This window comes from Lissotriton vulgaris, chromosome 3_2 (assembly GCF_964263255.1).
Source record: "Lissotriton vulgaris chromosome 3_2, aLisVul1.2, whole genome shotgun sequence".
Taxonomy (NCBI): domain Eukaryota; kingdom Metazoa; phylum Chordata; class Amphibia; order Caudata; family Salamandridae; genus Lissotriton; species Lissotriton vulgaris.
The window spans coordinates 8,512,646-8,532,818 of NC_141690.1; the positions used below are offsets into that span (position 1 = coordinate 8,512,646).

A 20,173-nucleotide genomic window follows, 5' to 3' on the forward strand; every position below is an offset into this window, starting at 1 on the left:
GTGAGTTTGCTCTCCAACACTTTGAGCGGGCGCCAGGTCCTTTAGCGTAGTCTCATTGTCCTTGACCCTGGCCTTTAGCTTGTCGTGGTCCGCCCGGAGTAGGCCCAGCCCCGACGCTACCTGTGCAATGTCGTTGTGCAGCGTGTCACGAGTGGCCGTTATGGCCTCCAGGATGCGATCCTGCAGCCGCTGCAGGTCCGTGGGCTCAGCAGGGTCCCCCTCCGCTGCATCCGAGGTCGCCGATCCCTCTACCTTGCCTCTCGGCTTCCCCATTGTATTCAGGGCCCTGCTTCAGGTGTCAGTACAGTGCCCGGTGCCCCTCTTGGTCTTCCGCTGTCCCACAGGCCCTAGATCGGTGGTGCAGTCCTGTTGCACAGTTGCCGCTGCCCCTCCCGCGCTCTTTGCTGTGGTCTCCGGGGGGGTATCGAGAGTCTCAACCGGCCTTCTCCGTCATGTGCCTTCGGGGGACCACTCTCTGCTCGCCCCTCTCCGCTGTGCCCGCAATGCGTGCCTCTACGCCCCCCGGCAAATTCGGGATCCGTCCGCAGCTCTCTGGAAGGCCTCCGCCGCCTCTCGCAGCCTCCCTGGGTCTTGATCGCCCGGCCCCCTGAGCAGCTCTAAGCCCCTTCGGTCGATCGCTGCCCGCTGGGGGGGTGAGGGCGAAGGCCCCTCTTGGTCGATTTCCTCCGCCCCCGGCCTGCTGCGCGGTCCCTTTCTCTCACCTCCTTTCTCGCCGGGGAGGGGAGGGGGGTCTCAGGGCAGAGTCCAGTGCTTCAGGCTCAGTCTGCGTCCCATTTCTCCCGCTCGCATAGGCGCATCCGGGCGGCCGTCTCCTCCAGCGCGGCCGCCTGCTAAGGCAGCAGCAGTCACCAGGTCCGCCGGTTCCCCCGGTCTCGGAGATGGATCGCCGGATGCCTCGCGGCCGGCGGCCGCGCCTGACCACAGGGCCGCGTTGTAGTGGCCGGCCAGGCCAGTCTCAGCGCCCTCGGTTCCTCATCGCGGCCGCCATCTTGAGCGCCTCCTTCCTCCGGCTCCGGCCGCTCAGGTGTTCGGCGGCTGCACTCGGTGAAACAGCTCTCGCAGCGGCTCCGTTTACGCCCAGCAAGTCTCTGCAATGCACCCCTTCAGCCCCGGGGCTCACGCGGGCTCCCAACCGTCTTTGTCAGGATAATCGAGGGGAAGAGGCACGGAGCTCTGGGCTCACGCCGCCATCACCCTCGGCGTCCAAGCCACGCCCCCCCCTGCTGTGAAGTTACTGTTAAGGAAGAAAACTGCCTATTCAGTCTGCAGGGGGTGCAAAAAAAAACATTTGCTATTACCGGACCAATTCAACACATTATTAAAAGATTTCATAAAAAAAAAAAAAATTCTTTATAAAAAATTGTGAAGGTCTTCCCCCATGTTCAGACCTCCTGAGGTCTTGCTGTTTAGAAGCACAATGTACTTGGATTCAAGCTGTCTGGGACGTTTCTCATTGTCTCCCCCTTTCTTACTTGGGATGACAGCATCGATTACAAAATACCTGAGATGGTTCAGATTTTGCTTGTGTACATTCTGGAAATGCCGAGCTACTGGGTAGCTTTGATCGGCATTTACTATCGCCCTCAGGTGCGCAAATGAACGGGTAATTTCGTGCTGCCGACGTAGGTGAGTTCGCAGTTACATTTTAATACGTATACCGCTAGTTCTGTGCGGCATGTATAATGTGCTTTCAAAGTGATGGGCATATTATCAAATGGGGTTGGATAGGTGGTCATATTGACTCCGAACTTGTACGCCCTACATGAGCTGCAACGAAAAAAAAACCTTCTGTGGAGACAGCCAATTGTCCTCTTTAAGTGTTTCTGGGCTGCTGGCGGTCGCCAGTAGGTATATATAGTTAGGACCTAGTTTCCATAGGAAATCCGCAACATTCTATTAGGAATAACTTTGGCGCCGGTTGATGAATCTTCGCTAATTTCTCAAAGAAGATGGCCCGCTCCGCTCCTTCCCTGAAAGTTTTGGGGGGATTCGTCAAGTGGGGGCTGAGAAAAAAGGGGGTCCCAAAACATGTTTTCCCCATGTTATTTTCCATAGGACGATTAGACACGGCTACAGCCCGAACGGCTGAACGGAATTACTAGAAATTTGGCAAAATGGTAGTCTGATTCGCAGATCACGCTTTTGCTTAAATGGTGTAAATCTCTCCAGTAGTTACTGAGAAAAGTAAAAGGAAAAAATGTATGTATCTGATTGGCTGTCAGCACTTCATCCAAGAAGTGTTGGCAGCCATCTTGGGACCAATATACATGATAGCACCTCATTAGAAAGCATTGCAGTTAATAGAAGGTTTTAGGACTTTAGTTACATTATAAACCATTTGTTGATGGTACCATACTCATTTTAGGAATTGTGGTGTGTTCTAAGGTGATTTTACCATGTGAAAAAGCCTTCTGCTGGGATATCATGAATCATCTTGAAAGAAAAATATTATCTCATGCTTTTCCCACAGTGGTTTGGAAAGGGATCTATAAGCTAAACTGAAAGCATATTTTCTGTAAATTCACATTATCTTTCTCAGTCATGTGAAAATGAAGTCTGACATTCTCAGTAAAACATGCACATCCAACAAAGACCGAGATTGTCAGTTGATTCCTTTGTGTTCTACTGCAGCCTCCTAGAGTGTTCTAAAGAACAACTAGAGCGCTAACAGTCCTACTTATTACAAAGGTATGGCACACCTGAAGACATCTTGATTGGAATAAAGTGGTAACTCTTAAAACATTTAATTTAAAAAGGAACAAAATGAGGGGGTATATTTTGCCATAGAAAGTATGATTAGTGCTGCAGAAAGAAAAATTAGGGCACATTTTGAGTGACTTCTCAAATCCTCTTCTATTTCATTAAACAATTTTGACATGTCTCCCAAGATGGCCACCAGAGACAAAAGAGCCCAAATGTGTATCACCCAGATGTAGCCCAAGTATAGCCCAATGACAGAATGTCCCAAAGTGTTCTAAAGAACAACTAGAGCGCTAACAGTCTTACTTATGACAAAAGTCTGGCACACCAGAAGCCATCTTGATTGTAATGAAATGGTAAGTCTGAAAATATTTAATTTAAGAAAGAAAAAAATGAGGGGGTTCATTTTGCCATAGAAATTATGATTAGTGCTTCAGAAAGAAAAATGAGGACACATTTTGAGTGACTTCTCAAATCCTCTTCTATTTCATTAAAAAAAAATTCTGACATGCAGACTGGAACATGCACTTTGAATACCAGCAGCAGACTTCCCTGGTGAGCAGTAGCTTTACTACAGTGATATAATGAGCAACTAGAGTGCTAACATTCAGAATTTATGGCAAATGTGTGACACATCTGAATGCCTTCTTGATGGAACCAAGGTAAACAAGCATTTAAAATGCAATAGATCTCGCCCTCGTTTAAGTTAAAGCCATTTTATCTGTAATGAGGTGGCTTTTTAGCTTTGCTTTTATTAGTGCTTTTCAAACTTTCATGTAAATAACATGCATATGTATGCATATATGTATATGTATGCATGCATTTATTTTTGTATTTATATAGATATGCAGATTATATATGTATGTGTGTATATATATATATATATATATATATATATATATATATATATATATATATATATATATATATTACCTACTGGCGGTAGCCAGTAGGTATATATAGTTAGGACCTAGTTTCCATAGGAAATCCCCAACATTCTATTGGGAATAACTTTGGCGCTGGTTGATGAATCTTCGCAAATTTCTCAAAGAAGATGGCTCATTCCGCTCCTCTCCTTCCCTGAAAGTTTGGGGGGGATTCGTCAAGCGGGGGCCGAGATAAAAGGGGGGTCCCAAAACGTGTTTTCCCCATGTTAATTTCCATAGGACCTTTAGACACGGCTACAGCTTGAACCGCTGAAGGGAATTACACCAAACTTGTCAAAATGGTAGTGTCTGGTACGCAGATCACGCTTTTGGTTAAATAGTGTAAATCCCTCCAGTAGTTCCTGAGAAAATTAGAAGAGAATCAAATTATATATCTGGGCGGAGCTTAACCACATATCTCTGATCGTGAGATCTGATTGGCTGTCAGCATCTCATCGTGAGATCTGATTGGCTGTCAGCAGTTCATCCAAGAAGTGTTGGCACCCCGCGATTTTGCGCTGTACTCTGCCACTAGCGCTTTGGGAGCGCTTTATGCTTTATGTATCTTTCAGGCCTCTACCAGATACATAGTTACCAAAGGTAAGTAACTTGTACGATACGGACACGGCTGTCTTCCTCCCTAAAGTTGTTACTACCTTCTACATGGGTAAGTCCATCACTCCTTCCACCACCTATCCTACTCCCTTTCAAGAAGAAAAGACTGCATCGACTTGACCCCAAAAGACAAGTCCACTTCCATATAGACAGAACCTGTGGCTTCAGACTATATTCCCAACTCTGTGTGGTATGTTGGCAAAATGAAAAGAAAGGCTGTTCACAAAAAGACACTATCCAGATGGATGCTCTTGTATATCACGATATGCTACTCTATGACAAACAAGGACCTGCCTGAAGGTATTTATCCTCATTCTACCAGAGCTAAATACTCTATTTCCGTCCATGCTGTGGAGGGATTTCTCTAGTAAACATCTGCAAAGCTGCAACTTAGACCTTCATTCACACTTTTGTGAAGTGCTATCACATAGATTCCGAAATGAGATGGGATGGTCACTTCGCCCGCTCAGTTCTTCAGGACTTCTTGGACTAGCAAGTCATGCTCTCTCCTCTAGGTGTGCTACTGCTTGGAGGATCAATTCAAAAGTTGGGGAATCTACAGGTAGTTTATCCATCAGAAGAATAACTTATTTTCCTTCTGTAATGCTTTTTCTGTTGCATACAATATTTACCTGCAGATTCCTCACTGACCCACCCTCCTCCTCATCACATCCTTTTCTGTACCAATAGTTCTTTAAAATGTGCAGTTATAGCTGTACATGTGGAATATACATCTGCTTGATATGTCGTAACGTAGCTGTGTAGAAAATATTGAGAACTGCACCTTAGTTGAGTTGGTGTCATCAGTTAGCCTTGAGGACGCAATAAAAATTGGATAAGAAACAGCAGCACACTGATGGTGGCACTTTGACTCCAGTGGCATCACCCGGTGCTGCATAGAAGGCCAACTTGGAGTCAACGCCCCTTATTGGTGTGAGGGAGCTATTGGAGAAAAGTTTCCAACTCCAGAATGGTGTCTGAGATATTCAAAAGGTGAAAAATATGCAGGTAGATATAGTATCCACCAGAAGTAACGTATATATATATATATATATATATATATATATATATATATATCTGTCTGTCTGTCAAAAAAACATGTTGCTTGGAGGAACTGTACTGAAAAACACAGTTGGTACTACAGTGCAAATGTCAAATTGGAGTGTATTACCACAGTACAGAAAAAGTGACTCTTGAGAAACAGATTACTGCCTCACAGATTGCATGTAATAATTTGAAAGTAGTCTCCTAATAGTGAAGCGGTATCTGTAATGTTGCTTTACTTTATTGTGCAAATTTACCTAATTGAATCCTGGGGTTGGTTAAATATCTTTTTTTAAACAAATAAACATAAAGAAATGCCATGGCATGAGCTATATATGTAGATGCTCGGAGTATAATTATTACCATTGCTAGGGGAAGGGAATCCTGGTCCACTCGAGGCTTCACCTTTCATGCGTCCTGGCTCTTACCACACTCAACAAAGGTAATACCTAGTATATAAATGGTAATAAATAGCGTATTATACTCTGCATAGGTTCAATATATTAACATATCGCAATGTGCCAATAAAATAGTTGATAAAAAAAAAGAAAATACTGCCTCGCTGACTGCAGAAATGGCAGCATTACTCAGCCAGAAGAATATTTCTTCTACCTTGTCTTCTTAACATCTTTTTTTTAATGGTTTTTAATCTGAAACTTTACTAAAATAGTTCTGCTCTTCCTTTCACAGAGACTTGGTGTCTGAAGTTTCTGAAACTGGCATCAGTGAAAATGATGAGAATCCAGTAAGAATTATCACAGTAATACCTGTTAAGGCTGACCCTGTGAAAAACAAAGTAAGTTTTATTAAGTTCATGCAAACGTGTACTACTACAATAATGACCATATCTTGATAGAGAACGTAGTGAAATCCAAGAAAGTCACACCACCCCAACTGCTTTGGGTGTTCAGTTTTCATAAATGTCCGCATATATTATTGTACCTTCAGGGCCAAAGGGCCAACACATTGTAGCTATCATAGAGGGCTATTTGATTCAGACATTTTCAGCCATGCATGATGGCAGGTGTTGATTTGGTGTCTTAGGATCCTCACTGATGGTCCTAAACATAAAAAAAATATCTGCAATCGTGTGTTGACCTTGGAACACGTCTGCCATATAACTTCATAGAGATCAATTTTAGTGGGGGGGGTGCATTTTCGAAAAGTCCAGTGTACATGTCCGCTTTATAAAATAAATCATCAGGTACCATTTATTGCATTTTATATGTGTCTCAGATATCCAATTTAATACCTGCTTTGCGCCATCCAGTTGAAAAAAACATCAAAGTACTTCCCTTAAACTTTCACACAGTAGACGAAAAACTGAAGCAAATGGTGGCTGTAAGACTAAGAATGTGTTAAGTCAAAAAGGACACTGTGCTCTTACGGAGCCAGCTGCTTCCATCTTCCAGCATGCCTTCTACGGGCAGTTTGTCTCACAGCTTCAGTTCTTTTTTCTCACTTGTGTTGCCTAGATCCTACAACACTTCACTGGGGCTTTACCCTTATTTTTTGATGTTCGGTGTTTCATGACTCCATATTTCACCACATTACATGTTAAATGTCTGTTCATCTACAGCAACCTTTTTTATCTACATTTTACGATTTTCTACTGTCAATTGCTTCACTATTTGTGAAGTGCCCTTCCTGTGGGGGGATGGGGGAGAGTGTGTGCACATGCTCTGAGTCCCAGTGCAAGTTGAGTCAGAAAATGGCAAGTAAATAGCTTAAGGACCAAGAAGGGATTCTCCGGATAGGGCAGTTAAAAGACCTGAAGGTGCAGCAGGAGAGGACGAATATGCAGGAGCAAGGAAATTCCACTGAGAAAATGTGACAAAAACCTCAGTCAATGTAAATTCACAAATAGGCTAGTTCACATACAAACCCCATTGCCATTATTCTAGGCTATAACGGGTGCACATGATGACATCAAGACAAGCCTTGGCACCAACATGCTCATAACGAAGGAATGTATTTTTGATGTTGAAGTGGCTGAGATTCATTCAAGGATTCCGTCTATCACTTTTATGTATTCTTCATTGCAACTCCTGAAGTGCAACAGGTATCTCCAGATGTGATCCCAAGGCCACTGAAACCAAACTGCACCTTACTGAAGAGACCCAAATAGGCTGAATTCGATCTTGGGTTGCTTGTGCTCCAGTTCAGAGAGGACTTGCCAGTTCGGGCTGAACAGTTCCTGGTGGAGCAGGACCAAGGCTGATTTGCATATCGTTCGGTCTAAGCATAGTAAGAAAAAGAACAATGGATGAGGAAGCTACCCGAATAATTACCAGGGGCGTATTATTTCAAGCATTCAATCCTTCTTTTTTTGTTCTTAGACTTTGAAGAGATACTTTGCGACGGCAGAGACATAGACGTCAAGACCATCGCTGGTGTCACTATAACAGATATCATTAAGAACGCAGTCGAGACAATCTACATCAAGAAATTAATGCTTCATGTCAATAAAAACACCATTACCTGAATCGACCCTGAAACATCTCTCTCTCCCCAGTCAGAAGCTCCTTCTGCACATTTATTTTTCCCTCCAGCATCACCACTACTAGCCAAGATACCCATTATTGGCTAGTCTACCTCAGATCTTTTCATGGAACCACTACCACCTCAAAATTCCACCCAAGGCAAGTGATGGTACAGAGTAGTACATCTATGCACCTCTAGACATACCAATACCTGTAATTCTTATTGTGCCGTCCCTTGTCTTTCATATTGTTCCGGAGAAACAGCACAGAAGAACACCAACCTGGTCACCACGACCACAAATTCTCATTCATCCCAAACCTCTTTTGGAACAACTTCCACGTACCCTCCTACTTCTCTACCAACCTTACTACTGCACACCTCGCTAGTTGATATCACTTGTTAGACCCGGCTTCCTGGACACCTGGGCACTCCGGGGTAACTGCACTCCAGTCGCATCAACTGGAGTGTTCCCTCACTGGTGTCCTGGGGCCTCAGTACTAAGGGACGTAAAACTGGATAACCAAGTACTCCTCTCCAGCACTTGACTCTCTCAGGGTAGCGAGACAGAGCAGTCCAAGGCTTACTCAAGGAGGTGAAGTGGGGTTAGACATTCAGAATACAGTGTAAACCGTACCACCAGCTGATAAACTCAATGTCCAGTTAGTCCTTTACTTTTTATAAAAGAAAAGTACTTTAATACACATAAGATAATTATACTACACATAAAACTAGGATAAACAGTGAAAACCAGAAGTCTCTACAACCCTCTGGGACAGAGTTCTAACCCCAAACAGTATTATAGCGCCTAGACGCCAAGCACTATAAAAACAGTTAACATGAAAACACACAGTAAGCATTGCATATTACAGATCATGTTACACAGGGCTGCTCTCATTCACTAGAGCCTTGATACCAAACTTTGTATTGAATTGATCTAGTTTCAGCATATAATGTGAAGTCAAATGTTCTTGATCAGCTCCATAACCCCCCACCCAAAGCAACAGAAGTGCCCTCCCGTTGTGAGTGAGGACACCGCTCTAGTGGTGTCAGGGATCTGATCATAGGTGCCTGATATCTTGGCACAGTTTACTGGAGTCCCACTAGTCCAGTAGCCACTGGCTAGCTGTAGGAGGGTAGTGGCTGGGCAGAGTGCCAGTTCACCTTGATACCCTCAGAGATCACAAAAAGAAAGGTGGGGGCCTGCTTCACTGGCCTCTATTTCCAGTTACTGCTGGTACAGGATCCCACAGCGCAAGGGAAGGAGTCTAGAGGGGATTTGATCTCACCTTCAAAGACTAGCATCAAGCTTCCTCCTCTCTGGCCCTCGTCATGTGCTGCAAGCTTCTTTCCACCAGCCTCTGTGATGTGCTGTAAGCTTCTTTTCCACACCTTGGGTGATGTGCCACAAGCTTCCTTTCCACACCTTGGGCAGCTGTCTGTAATTTCCTTGGCCCAAAGCGAACGCTCCTCCAAGCCTCACAGAAACAGCTGGTCCTTAATGTTGCTGATGCCTTCCTTTCAGACGCAGTGAACTGAGTCTTATCGTCTGTCTTCACACTGCGGGGTCGCGGCTGGTTACCGTCAGAGGGCTCTGGTGTGGCCGCTCGTCGCTCGTCAGTCATAGACCAGTCTTGAACAACAGCTGACCACTCAGGCCAGACTTTTATCACCTCTGATAGGCTCATCCAATCAGAGGGTCTGCTACTTTTGCATCCTGAATACACCTCCAATCACAAATCATTCACCGCGTGTTCAATGCATGGGTCAAGCATGTACCAGGTCCCTTTCTGTATCAGGCTGTGCAACCCCTAGAGAGAAATTTTAATTAACTCCAGCCCAGGAGGCCCTGACCAGTGGGGGAGGGTCCTCTCCACACAGTTAGTGCAGCTAAACCCAGATAAGAGCTGAGTGTCTCCCCCAACCCACCCGGCCTTTCCAAGGAAATAGGGAGGGGCGCGGGGGAGCTGGGATGTCCAGCAGAACAGCTCGCAATCCTCACACTGGCTCAAATCCCCATTCTTCCCCTGTACACCCACGGGCTCTCAAACACACATCAGTCAGACAAAGGCAACAGGCCCACAGGCATGGCAAACTGCACAGACTTGATCAGGAGGGTGCCTAGGGACTCACCCCTCCTGACTATAGATTTATTGCTGCCACCACTGTCTGTCTACCACAGCCTTAATAGAGAGGGCAGTAGCCACTCTCTGAAAAATAGTGGTGCACTAGGTATGCCCCCTCGACCTCAGAGCCAAGCTCTAGGGTCTCAATCCATGTAAACAGGGAGACCCTCAGTGGACATGTATGATTGTCATGCTCACTGAGGTAGGGATCTAGAAACTATACAGTAGCTTTTGAGTGACTTGCCTGGAGATTAGCATAAGGCAGGGGAAGCACTCTCTCCAGAGACATGCAGGAGACTTCCCGTCCCAACATCACTTCATTTTATTATGCTCAATATCCAACCAATTAAGAAGTGCCACATATTTCTGTTTCAGTGATCATGAAAATCGTACATTCAAGAGCCACCATGCAACCTGCTTTACCTTTGGTATCAGGTATATCTGATAGAGACTTCTGGCCATAGATTCCTTACCATAGATTTATCCCCAGGCATTGAAATGGATCCGAAATGTTTTCATGAGCAGAGCCCCTGAAGGCCAGGAGGTGTCGTTGTTCGCCTCCGCATGGTGTCGTCTGCGCCGGATGTTTCGTGCACAGGGCCTATATAGGTGCTACCCCAGCGCGCTGTCAGTACTTTTCTTTCCATGCCAGTCAGCACAGATCAGGAGAAAACTAACTTAAGTAATTTTTTGGCGTTCTGTGTAAGTCTTTTTGACACGTTCTCCTGGCATTGCAGGATGCCAACTAGGAAGTCCAGCTTCAAGACCTGCAAGTCTTGTCACCTACAGATGTCTGTGTCGAGCTTGTACCTGGTTTGTCTCTTGTACATCGAACGTGACCACGAGGCGAACACCCATGTTGACTGCCTTGCCATTCACCCCAAGGCTTTGAGGGAGCACTCCTTGCCGCTCTGTGGGACGCCCCACAATCTTGATTAAGGTAGAGAGAAAGGTTCCGGGATCAGTCGCCGAACCCAAGATCCTCTTTGTGTTTGAAGTAATCTTCTAATAAGCCCCACAAAAAAAAGAAATCTAAGCAGTCAGAGGTCTTTCAACTTCGCCCAGTCTGTCAAAGTCATCCGACGAGACGAGGTAATGTTGTCATTTGAGGCCTGGGTCTGCTGTTGAGCCTGGGCTGGCTCCACGCCTCCCTGAGTTTTCATGAGGTTTTTGATGCCATGCACCTCATATTTAGGTGGCCCATTCATGCTGACATGTCGGTTCGGCAGGGGCTCACATTGGTTCTCCGCCGGCAGTTCTGGCCCCTGCTTCAGTCTGGCCCCTTGGATCCACGGATGGATCCGGACTGTCCTCGTTCGTACCACCTCAACCTTCCAAGGCACTGCCATCCACATTCTCATCCCGACTTAGACATGAAGTCAGAGGGGCGTTGTCACACTCCAGCGCCATGCCATCCAAGCCAGAGCCCGAGCTCAATTCCTATGGGCTGGGACTCTTGCAGAATTTAGAGGAGTCGCTGAACCCATGAAGAATACCAGCCCCTAGATTCTAACATTTATTTATTTATCATATTTATTTATAAAGTTTTATATAGCGCAAACTAGATCCCATAGGATATCAGAGCGCTTTACATTAGGAAGGAAAGGAAGAACAATAATGAAAATACATCAACAGGTAGGGATAAAAACAAGCATGATTACAGATTACACAACAAATGCCACATGGAGGTTATATTAAACAATTGTACAAGGGTAGCGAAGGAGGGGCATAATATGGGACTGGTGTGAAGAATTTGCAGACATTAGCAGACTGGATGTCTCCAGAAACTAGCATGGTCGCTCCTACTATGGCTACAGTGGCGGGAGCTTCATTTGCTATGGTGGAGAGAAGGGCGGCCAGGGTCCTGGACCTTAGCCTACCCTCAGTGGCAGTCAAGACTGTCTTGACAGATGTGCTTCAGCCTGGAGTAACCCACACAAAATCACTTCTCCCATTTAATGAAACCCTCACAGATGCTTGGGACTTGGTCCAAACCTTGCACAAGAGCTCCTGTGAACAGGACGATTGCCTGCTGCCATTGTCCTGCCAGAGGTTACCCCAATTTCCTGACGCAGCTCCCTACCCCAGAGCGTTTGGTGGTCCAAGCTTCCACCTCTTTTGTAAATTCTGGCACATTCCCTACCACTCCACCGGATAGGGAATTCAAGAAGCTGGTTATCTTGGGCAAGAAAATGTTTTCCTCCACCAGCCTTGCACTGCGGTCTGTGAACACAGCATGTTTTTTGGACCATTACTCCCATGCACTTTTTAACTCGGTTGCACAGCTGTTGTCCATGGTCCCGGAGGAGGCCTGAGCCATACTCTTCCCAAGCCATGACTGATGAAAGAGACTAAGCTAAGTTCACAATTAGGTGTGGGCTGAACACGACCGACTTGTTAGGCAGAACGGTTTCTTCATCAGGGGTGTTGCGGTGCCACGTCTAGCTGAGGACAACTGGCATTTCTGGAGATTTCCTATCTTTGCCTAAAGACATGTCTTTTGATGGCTCCGGTCTCTTCGGAGACAAGGCGGAATTCGCGCTGGAGCGCTTCAAGAATAGTAGAGCTAATGTCAGGTCCATGGGCTTTTCTGTGGCCTCTTTCCAACACTAGTTTGCCTTTCACTCCTTTCATGGCCACGGAAGGGGCTTCCAGCTTCCTCTTTACCCGCACAGCTACCACTGCGCGCAAGCTTCTCACCTATGTGGCAGAGGACGTGGTACCCACAGACCCCTTGGGTTGGGAAGCCAATGGTCGGGACAGTCCACCCCCCCTCCACAGTAACAGCCTCAAAACCCCTTTAGGTTACCCTCCTACCATCATGGGCACCCATTGGGAGAAAGGATACGCCATCACCTGCCCCACTGGAGGTCAATGACATCAGACTGTTGGGTTCTTCAGATTGTCCCATGGGGCGAATCCCTCCCCTTCGTGACTTCTCCTCCACCAATGCCACCCACTTGCGACAGGCTGACAGAAGACCATCTCACCTTGCTCCATGAGAAAGTAGCTGCTCTCTTGGACAAGTGAATCATAGAGCGGGTACTTATGCAGAAGTAGGTCATGGTTCCTATTTTCTGGTGCCCAAAAACGACTGAGGCTTTTTTCCTATCCTAGACTTGCACCCCCTCAATTATTTCCTGAAAAAGAAGAAATTCAAAATGTTCATGCTCACTGAAGTTCTGTCTGCCCTGAACCCAGAAAACCGGATGATAATATTGGAGTTGCAGAATGCAAATCTTAACATTCACGTCCTGCTGTCCCACAGGCGTTACCTGCGGTTCATGGTGGGCCACAAGCACTTTGTGTTCACCATGCTCCCTATTGGTCTTACCAATGTCCCTCAGGTGTTCACCAAGGTGGTGGCGGTGGTCATAAGTGGAGATCAGAGGTGCCAGTTTCCCCTATCTTCATGACTGGCTGTTGAAGGCGGACTCGCCCAGGCTCCCTCCTCCCACCTCCAGACTACGGCAGACCTCCTGCACTCATTGGGAATCGCTATCAATGTGCCAAAGTCGCACATCATCCCTTTCAGATGCTAACAATGTTTCAACCTCTATCCTTTATTCCAGTGAGACTGACTCAGAGGTTGCTGGTCCTCATGGCCTCCTGCATCCTGCTTGCGACACATGCCTGCTGACGTATGAAAGCTATGCAGTGGGACATGAAGTTCCAGTTGGTGCTGCATCAGGGGGATCTTTCCATCATGGTCCAGATCTCAGAGGAAACTCCAAAAACTCTGCAGTGGTGGTTAGCAAACTGTGATTGGGTCAGCTACAGACCCCTCTCCCTTCCCCAACCAGTTCCCAAAGTGGTGACAGATGCATCCCTTTTGGAATGGAGCAGCCATCTGGGAGAGGTGGAGATAATAAGCCTCTACTCTGTAGTGGAATCCAGGCTCCACATCGACCTACAGGAGCTCAGGGCAATCCGGCTAACATTAAAAAGCCTTTCTGCCATCCATCATGGGGAGGCTATTGCACATGTTCACGAACACCACCATGTGGTACTGCAACAAACAGGGCAAGGTTTGTCAAGAGGCCTTGAGCCTCTAGACGTGGCTGGAACAACAGGGCATATCCAGCTAGGATTCAGCACCTAGCGGGCACTCTGAATGCCAGGGCAGACAAACTCAGTCAAAGAAACCTAGCAGATCATTACTTCTCCATCTGGAGGTGGGGTAGGGACTCTTTCAGCAGTGGGGAAAGCCTTAGTTAGATCTGTTTGCCACTGCCATGAATACGCAATGTCAGTGATCTTGCTTGCTGGAGTTTCCTAGGATGCGCTCACTTAGAGAGACTGTATGCCTCAAGTGGAGCTCAGGCCTCTTATGCGCTTTTCTGCCAAAACCCTCTGCTTCCCAGATTTCTCAAGAAGATCCCATATTGCCAGTTGAGGCTCCAGACTGGGCTCGGAGAGTTTGGTATTCCGAGCTGTTGAGGATGGCCATCAGTTAGCTGATCAGGCTGTCCCTTCTGAAGGAACTTCTGTTGCAGCAGCAGGGCAGGGTTCTCTACCCGAGCTGGTTAATGCTCCGCCTTCATGCGTGGAGATTGAGTGGCAACAGTTGACAGCTGTCGACCTTCCGCCTGAAGTCTGTAGTGTTATCTTGGCAGCCAGTCCACCAAGACGGTGTTCTGCTGAAACCCAATTTCCAAACATTGTTTATGCACTATATAATTTTATCAGTAAAACTACTTTAGTGGAATAGTTTTGTGGCCATTTCAATGGAAAATGTGCTATCTGTAAAATACGTATTTCTAAAGCATAATGTGGTAGTGAGTTTGTGAACATGAACTAGTAAATATTCCTGCCACGGGCCAGATGACAATGCACTTAATGAACTAAGAGGCAGGCCAGGGATCATGTGCACTCTACATGTGGGCTCAATTCTTACTATATAGATCGGGCAAACGTTTAATCTAGTAAATGAAGAGTTTTTTTGTACAGCAGAAATAGTGAATTTGCATCTTTGAAGGTGATCTTCTATGTGATAATAAAGAAAAGGGCGGCTCCATAACACAAAATATTTACCTGGGATTACACAATTTGAGACCAGTGCATGGGTCAAGGACATTACAGTTAGGTCGAGTAGGTTATTCAAGTTACTAAACCTGCAGGTCTAGTAAAATGTTTATGATTTTTCGAGACCTGGTCACTTTGTCTACCTTTTATGGTCCACCTCACCCCTCTAAAGAAGAGAAGTGACTCCATCGGTTGGACCAAAAAAGAGCATTGTCACTCTGACTTGACCTCACAAAAGACTTTGGGTGGATTATCAACTCATGGTGTGGAATACGTCGTAGCCAAAAAATGAATGGCGGTGCAGAAATGGATCATCTCACGCTGGATAGTGCTCCGCAACAAAATCTGCTAAGCATTGGCCAAAAAGCAACCTAGAGCATACTGGTGCCAAGACTGTGACCACTGCATTAGCTCGCACAGTACCTGTCCTGAATATCTGTCATAAAACACTACTACCTGAACAGTCGGAACCGGCATGACTGTCACTTTGCCCGTTCAGCCCTACAGGACTTTTTGGTCTAATCTGTGTCACAGCCCCACCTCCGGGGTGGTATTGGCTAGGTATCTATTCTAAGGTAAGGAATCTGCAGCTGGAAGTCTCTATCAAATCAATCAATCAACCATTTGTAGAGCACGCTACATACCCATGAGGGTCTCAAGGCCCTGGGGAGGGGGGTCCTCTACTGATCGAACAGCCAGGTCTTGAGAAGTCTCCTGAAGGTCAGCAGGTCTTGGGTCTGTCATAGACTCAGTGGGATGGTGTTCCAGGTCTTGGCGGCGAGGTTGGAGAAAATACATTACTTGCTTTCAGGAATGCCTTATCTGGTAGAGACTTTATCTAGCTGCAGATTCCTTACTGACCTACCCATCTTCCCAGATTTGGGATCGAGTAAAGGGTTGCTTCCCTTTTAAGAGCCCTAGTTCTAATGCACCAGTTGTCAGTGTTCCTCGTGGCTCTGAGCTTCTGGTGTGGAAAGTCACGAAAAGAAACGGACATCAGCACGCTTGGGGACCACCTATATAGGCACTGTGCATGTCACTCCTAGTGCAGACAACGGCACATGACAATGCCATATGGAACCTAACAAAGCCGCCTACCAGCATTCAGGGGTACTACTCGCAAAGAATTTCCAGATCCAATCTGACTCCTGGGAATATTCTAAGGTAAGGAATCTGTGGCTAGATAGTCTCTACCATATAAGGCGTTACTGAAGGTAATTAACTTGTTCATTAAGTATTAATGTCTAAATGTTTTGCTTATCATCCTATTGATCTGCCTCTACAATCAATTGTGTTGTAACATTTAGCAACATGCAGTTAAGAGTATTTTTGCAGTTAGTATAATGTAGTAGCTGTTTTGTTAAAATGCTAAGGTGGAAAAGTATATTTAGTATTCTGGATGCTAATGATGTCATGAATCTTGTTGTGGAATGTTGACATCAAGTTCAAAATTAACAGGAGTTGCAGGAAACTTGATCATAGTAGGCTACGCTGTTAGCAGTGTTTGTTTATTAATAAACTAATGGTAACTCAAAGATGAAAATCGAGTCTGCTTACCAGAAAGACTTAAAGCTAGGAGCATCTTTTACAATATATTGCTCACAGAACTCATCTGAACATTCTGGAGATCGTGAAACAGACTTAAAGCACCTTGCACAGCACTTTAGGATTCTGTGCTTTGTAACTGACCTTTAATTTGCATTTATTATTCTTTTACTTTACAGGAGATCAACTCTGATCAGACAATAGCTAGCAACCTTACCAGTGACCGAAGTAAAAAGAGAAATGTGTCTGCAACAGGAACAGAAAATATAAAAAAAACAGAAGATAAGAAAACAGATGAGCCAGGGCAAACTGTCCCACCCAAACCTAGACGGGGTCGTCCACCAAAGTCAGAGTCTCAGGGTAGCGGAGTGAAAAAAGATGAAACAAGTAAACCATCCGGAAGAGGCAGAAAAAGGTCCTCTGCCAATCAAGAAAATCCAGTTGTGCTGGAGGCGGGTAATGCCAAAGTACCAAAACAACAGGATCTACCAACAAAAAAAGCAACACAGAGGCAAATTGATTTACAGAGGTTAGACAACTACAGTTTTCTGCATGTTTTTGCTCACAATCAGATTTACATTACAATGCACTGGGGGTATATACATATATATGTGTGTGTAAATATCTTCTCAGCACTACTTTCAAATGGAACTTTATACGAATAGAGCATATGTTTATTGTAATGTCCCAAAACACTCAGTTGCCTTATGTCAGGGTACACTTGGTGCACCCCTTCAGACCACTGAGCCAGGCTCTGTGTCTTGCAATTTACAGACTTTCCTAGGGCACAGCATGCTTGCATGATGGTCCTGCACACTAGACAAAGAAGTTCCAATGTTGCCAGAAGAGATAGTTCCAATGTCGCCTGAAGAGATCTGCGCCGGGGTCAATCACATGGGCACCACCTGGCATCATTTGAATTTACTGCAGGAAAGTCTGCTAGTTTTAAGCCAGGTGGTGCCCATGTGACTGGCCATGAAACTGATCTCTGCAGGCGACATTGCAACTTTATAGAGGCATAACATGCACCAGTGAATTCAGTTGCATTTTTTTCATTTGCCATGGACCTCTAGATCCTGAGCACACTGACTGTTAATCGATTAGTATTATTTTCCTTTTTTCTCCCAAGAATACACTTGTTTCTAATTAGGAAATTATTCTCTAAAACCCTGTGTTTAAATTGTATTGTACAAGTAAAAGGACTATCTGTGATCAGCCCTCAAGTGACTTGTGTGTGATAGCTCAGTCTAGACTGTAACAACGGCCTTTGACCTCTGTGCATTGGTGGAATGCAATGCCCACAAAGGGGGAAAGGGTAAACTCTTTTTGGATTCAAGAAATAAAGGCAAGGTCCTTAAAGTTGCCTTCACCCCCCACCATCTCTGAGAGAATGCCCAGTCCAGTCTTGGAATTACTGAACATTTGAGAGGAACATTCTCTGTTTACTAACCCTTACACAAACAAGACAATGACTGACTTCAAAGCCACTATAATATACCATTGAAGTTGTTTGATTTCCCCACTGCCGCATGAGAGCAGCACAGAGGAAGATATTTTTTTGCTGCCATTTTAGATATTGTTCGAGGCATATGAGCTGCAGATTACACACTCTCACCGGAGCACAAGGCCAAAGACTGTTCCGCCTGTGCCCCATTCCGCTCCAAGAAAACGATTCGGGACCGACGAGCTCAAAGAACAATGGCTTGCTCGTCGGCGTCGATTCCCAACGACATCTTCGAAGAAGGCGTCGGCGTGCCAGAACACCAGCAGGCCGAAGAAAGTGCCAGCTCCTCTGATGCCGAAGACTCAGACGTCGAGGACATCACTCCAGCTCAACGGGTCGTAAGTAAGACCGTCGACCCCAACCCTTCCTCGACAGTCAAAAAAGGCTTCGTCACACCCTCACCTTTGGGCCCGGGTGCACACCGAGAGACTGCTTCCCACGCCCTGCCTTCGGGCTCGGCAAAGAAGCCTATTAAGCCTTCAGGCGGCTCGGGCTCGAGTCAGCCTATTCCCGGTGCCGATCCCATATTGACACCGAAAAAGAAGACATCTTCCTCGAACCACGCCGACCACTGCTCCGAAGCACTCGACGCCGAAGGCTGGCACCGGCTCATCGATGCCGAAACCGCACTCTGAGCCGAGTAAAAAACCACCTAAAGGTCCCGACTCTCACGCTTCGGTGCCGAAAACTTCGACGCCGAAGGATCTGCCAGACACAGAAGAGCTTTTTACAGCAGATCCTACTCAAAAGACTCTTGTAAAGGATCCTAAGACTGGACAACTGGCTGTTGGCTCCAAGAAGAGACCACTAGAGGCGCCTGCACTTCCTCCTCCCCCAAAGAAGAGAGACATTGCAACCTCTCCATTAAGGGTCCCTTCTCCACCACCTCCCTATACTGTTCCTCCTCTTACACCTCCTCCACCACATCATTCGCCTACACCATCCACTAACCCAGATGATGATGTACATAAACTCTGATGACACAGGTGGGGGTGCACATGACCCAGCAGGGAGCAATAGTCCCCCTAAGTCACCTAACCCATGTGAGGATTATAACACCCTTGGTGTGCCTTACGTCCCCCAAGACGATGTATATCCTTCCAGGCCTTTCCCACCAGAGGACACTATAGGTTTTAACTTACTCGTCCAAAGAGCTGCCCAGTACCATGGAGTTGACTTACACACCGATACTGTGGAGGAAGATTTCCTACTGGACACTTTTGATAATACACAAAGGTCCACTGCCCATTTTGCCAATGCTTAAAGGGGTCATTAACCACGCAACAGAGGTATTTAAAGATCCTGTTAGGGCTCGGGTCCTCAACCCTCGCTTTGAGAAAAAATACAAAGCTGCCCCCACAGAGCCAGTTAACATTAGAGGTCCACTATACAGAACAACAAAACAGACTGCCCTTTCTCATACAAAAGGCCCAAATAGGGTCCTTACATAAATTTGCAGTGGTAAGCTCAGGGACACCAGAAGCAATTCAAGGAAACCGAATTATAAGACAAAATACATTTTTTTATTTCATTTCTTTTATATAAACGTAAATTTTTTCTTTAAAGAAAGTAGTAACATAAATAACCAAACATTTCACATAATAATACAAAAGCGGTTATGTCGTTTAATCAAAACTCCCATTCCATCTAACACACATTCGAAAAAGATTCAAATAACCACATCCATTCTTCAATCATTCAATTCATACAATTCATAAATACACTCAAGACACATTCACACAAAGTGCATATCAAAATTTAGTGGCCAAATCTTGGGCGATGAAATGAGACCTGAAACAGTCTCCCGGAGACGCGTGGGGGACTAGATGATCAAACGTCAGGACCGACTAGTAGCGCCAACGCGCTTTTCGGTGCTCGGCCAGAACTACGGCCACACCTTCATCAGGGCACACAGAAGAAAGGGAACGGGGGTGACCAACCACAAATAATCTGCAATACATAAAGACTCTTTAGACAACATTTCAATTAATTCAAAATAGTTTCCTCACATGATCTAGCTCAACTTTCATAATATACGAAATCCTAATTGTTTCATGCTTCTGAAAATTCTCAGTGAGTTGCCAACTGCAGAAATGTTATATTAATAGAATTTTTCAAAGTACATGGAAATAGGAACCCATATTCTCAAGGTTACTCTAGCAGGACAATTTGACCAAGGTCACAAC

The 20,173-nt window shown here is 45.7% G+C and overlaps 1 protein-coding gene across 2 annotated transcripts in view; it reads left to right on the top strand.

Moving 5' to 3' along the window:
• The window catches only part of PDS5A (PDS5 cohesin associated factor A), a 1,517,933-nt gene that overhangs the window by 1,401,671 nt on the left and 96,089 nt on the right, over positions 1–20,173 (top strand). For both annotated transcript variants that reach the window (XM_086963962.1, XM_086963961.1), the window contains exons 31-32: positions 5,997–6,102; positions 16,663–17,012. In XM_086963962.1, the coding sequence (XP_086820088.1) occupies positions 5,997–6,102; positions 16,663–17,012 (456 nt within the window). The remainder of the gene's footprint in view (positions 1–5,996; positions 6,103–16,662; positions 17,013–20,173) is intronic.